Source organism: Macrobrachium nipponense, chromosome 27, assembly GCF_015104395.2.
Source record: "Macrobrachium nipponense isolate FS-2020 chromosome 27, ASM1510439v2, whole genome shotgun sequence".
NCBI classification, from domain to species: domain Eukaryota; kingdom Metazoa; phylum Arthropoda; class Malacostraca; order Decapoda; family Palaemonidae; genus Macrobrachium; species Macrobrachium nipponense.
In genome coordinates this window covers 75,621,762-75,624,034 of record NC_087216.1, presented here as the reverse complement: position 1 = coordinate 75,624,034, position 2,273 = coordinate 75,621,762, and the positions used below count along the sequence as shown (strand labels likewise).

The 2,273-nt window shown below is 44.4% G+C and overlaps 1 protein-coding gene across 1 annotated transcript in view; it reads left to right on the top strand.

Annotated features, from left to right (window-relative positions):
- LOC135200739 (actin-binding protein WASF2-like) overlaps window positions 1-2,273 on the top strand; it is a 126,653-nt gene that overhangs the window by 101,644 nt on the left and 22,736 nt on the right. The window contains exon 6 of the mRNA XM_064229344.1: window positions 1,092-1,248. Within this exon, the coding sequence (XP_064085414.1) occupies window positions 1,092-1,248 (157 nt within the window). The remainder of the gene's footprint in view (window positions 1-1,091; window positions 1,249-2,273) is intronic.

Here is a 2,273-nt window from a genome sequence, read left to right as displayed (position 1 = left end):
CCCTAATTTTCTACGCGGTTTTTGGATACCACTCACTGCAGACGATGAAGTCATCAGAGTTCGAAAATCGATTGAGAGTGTGTGTTACCATCTCTCTCTCTCTCTCTTCTCTCTCTCCTCCTCCTCCTCCTCCTCCTCCTCCTCCTCCTCCTCCTCCTCCTCCTCCCTAATACTATCAACCTGGAATGATCGACGGGATTGCAATATCGTGATGCAGAGAAGCTCTTTGGCTGCCATCCGATCGAGGAATGTTCCTGTCTGCATTCAACCGGTGACATGTGGATGCACTAATGATTCCCTGATGATTCGTCTCATTCTTCCGTCATGATTCTTCCGCGGAAGAAACGACGGAGAGTCGATGGCTTTTGTGCTGGAGGGAAAGTCAAAGGGAGTAGCTGCGTTCATGATGAAAGAAGTGAAACAGTTTTCAGACCGAGATGCGCTTCCTTTGATTTTTGAGTGAAACGCAAAAGCTAATGATTTGGTAGTCCTTGTATGTTGGTGGGATCAGCGTAGCTTTTATTACGTTTCTCAAAAGTTCTTTTAGGAGTGGATGCTCGGTTATTTGCTGAACTAGGTGTACTTTGAACCCTTCCATAGTTTCCTTTTCAGACAATACAATTTTATTATTATTAATTATTATATTCATGGCATCAGAATTAAAACACCTCTATGCTAGAAGCCTACAAGGGGGGGGTGGGGGTGTTGGCTGTTCATCTCCAGGAATTCAGGGTTCCGTAATTGGAAGTACAGAAAAACACACGTTAAGCTACTATGTAAGAAATTGGATTGTTAGCTGGTAGTCAGTATGCATATAGGAAATAGTTATGTGTCTTTGATACTCTTTTAGACTTGACATGCCATAAATAAGAGAACTTTGACAAGGGTTTGACTACAGAATAGTTCAAATGGATTTTAGTGCTGCTTTCAATTTAGTAAACCACAAGGCACTTGTTATAGGCACTTATTCATAGACTTCAGAATTTGGAGTGGGTGGATATATTTTAGGATTTCCTTACAGGTAGGCAGCAGCGAGTTGCTGTGGACGGGATCTTTAAGCCCCGTCCACACGGTCGAACTTTGTCCGACAGACTTTGTTCGATGTGACGTCAGAAGCGGGGAAAGTCAGAACCTTATCTGCAGTTTCTCCGCTTCTGGCGTCACATTGAGCAAAGTCTATCATGCAAAGTTCGACCGTGTGGAGACGGGTTTTAGTGAACCAAGACCACCTTTTGTGTCTGGAGTTCCGTAGGGCAGTGTTGTAGGTCCACCGTTATTTCTTAGTGGTTCTCGGCCTGGGAAACAAGATTGTTCAGTATGCCGATGGTGCTACTCTTGCAGATGTAGTAAAGTCTCTTTTTTGAGAAATGAAGCTGCCCTCAGCCTCAATCAGGACATGGACTGAATCAGGGAATGGTGTAGTCAGTGGGGTATGAGGCGAAAACACTATTGATCATCAGAACTCGTACAGATCCCACCCCCCCACCCCCCCCCACCCCCCCCACCCCCTCCCCCACCCCCCCCCCACCCCCACAACCCCAACCCCGGCATTCTAGGTGTCATTTTTTACTCACTTCAAACTTTTGAGAAGCATCTAATGACAGTTTCAGCAAATGCCATTCGAAAGTTAGGTATTGTTTGCAAGACCTCATAGATAAAATCAGTGCAACCTGTTTTTGGTCATTTGTCCTTCCTTGACTAGAATACTGTTCTCCGGTGTGGATGTCTGCTTCTGCCAGAGATTTATCTCTCTTAGATAGAGTGGTTCGTGGTGGCAGGTTTCTGTAACCTAATATTAGCAGTTAAAGACTTGGACCCTCATTTGCTTTCGAGGGCTCTGTCCTTGATGAAGGAAGAAAGCATCGCTCGGCCGTACCTCGATGACAAATTTATATAATTTTTATTTTTCTGTAAAAGAAAACTATTGTGCCGGCTTTGTCTGTCCATCCGCACTTTTTCTGTCCGCCCTCAGATCTTGACAACTACTGAGGCTAGAGGGCTGCAAATTGCTATGTTGATCATCCACCCTCCAATCATCAAACATACAAAATTGCAGCCCTCTAGCCTTAGTAGTTTTTATTTTATATAAGGTTAAATTTAGCCATGATCGTGCGTCTGGCAACAATATAGGATAGGCCACCACCAGGCCACGATTAAAGTTTCATGGCCCCCGGCTCATACGACATTATACCAAGACCATCGAAACATAAATCTATTTTGGGTGACCTTGAAAACTCGATTGTGCCGAAGAAACTAAGGCGCATTTATACCTG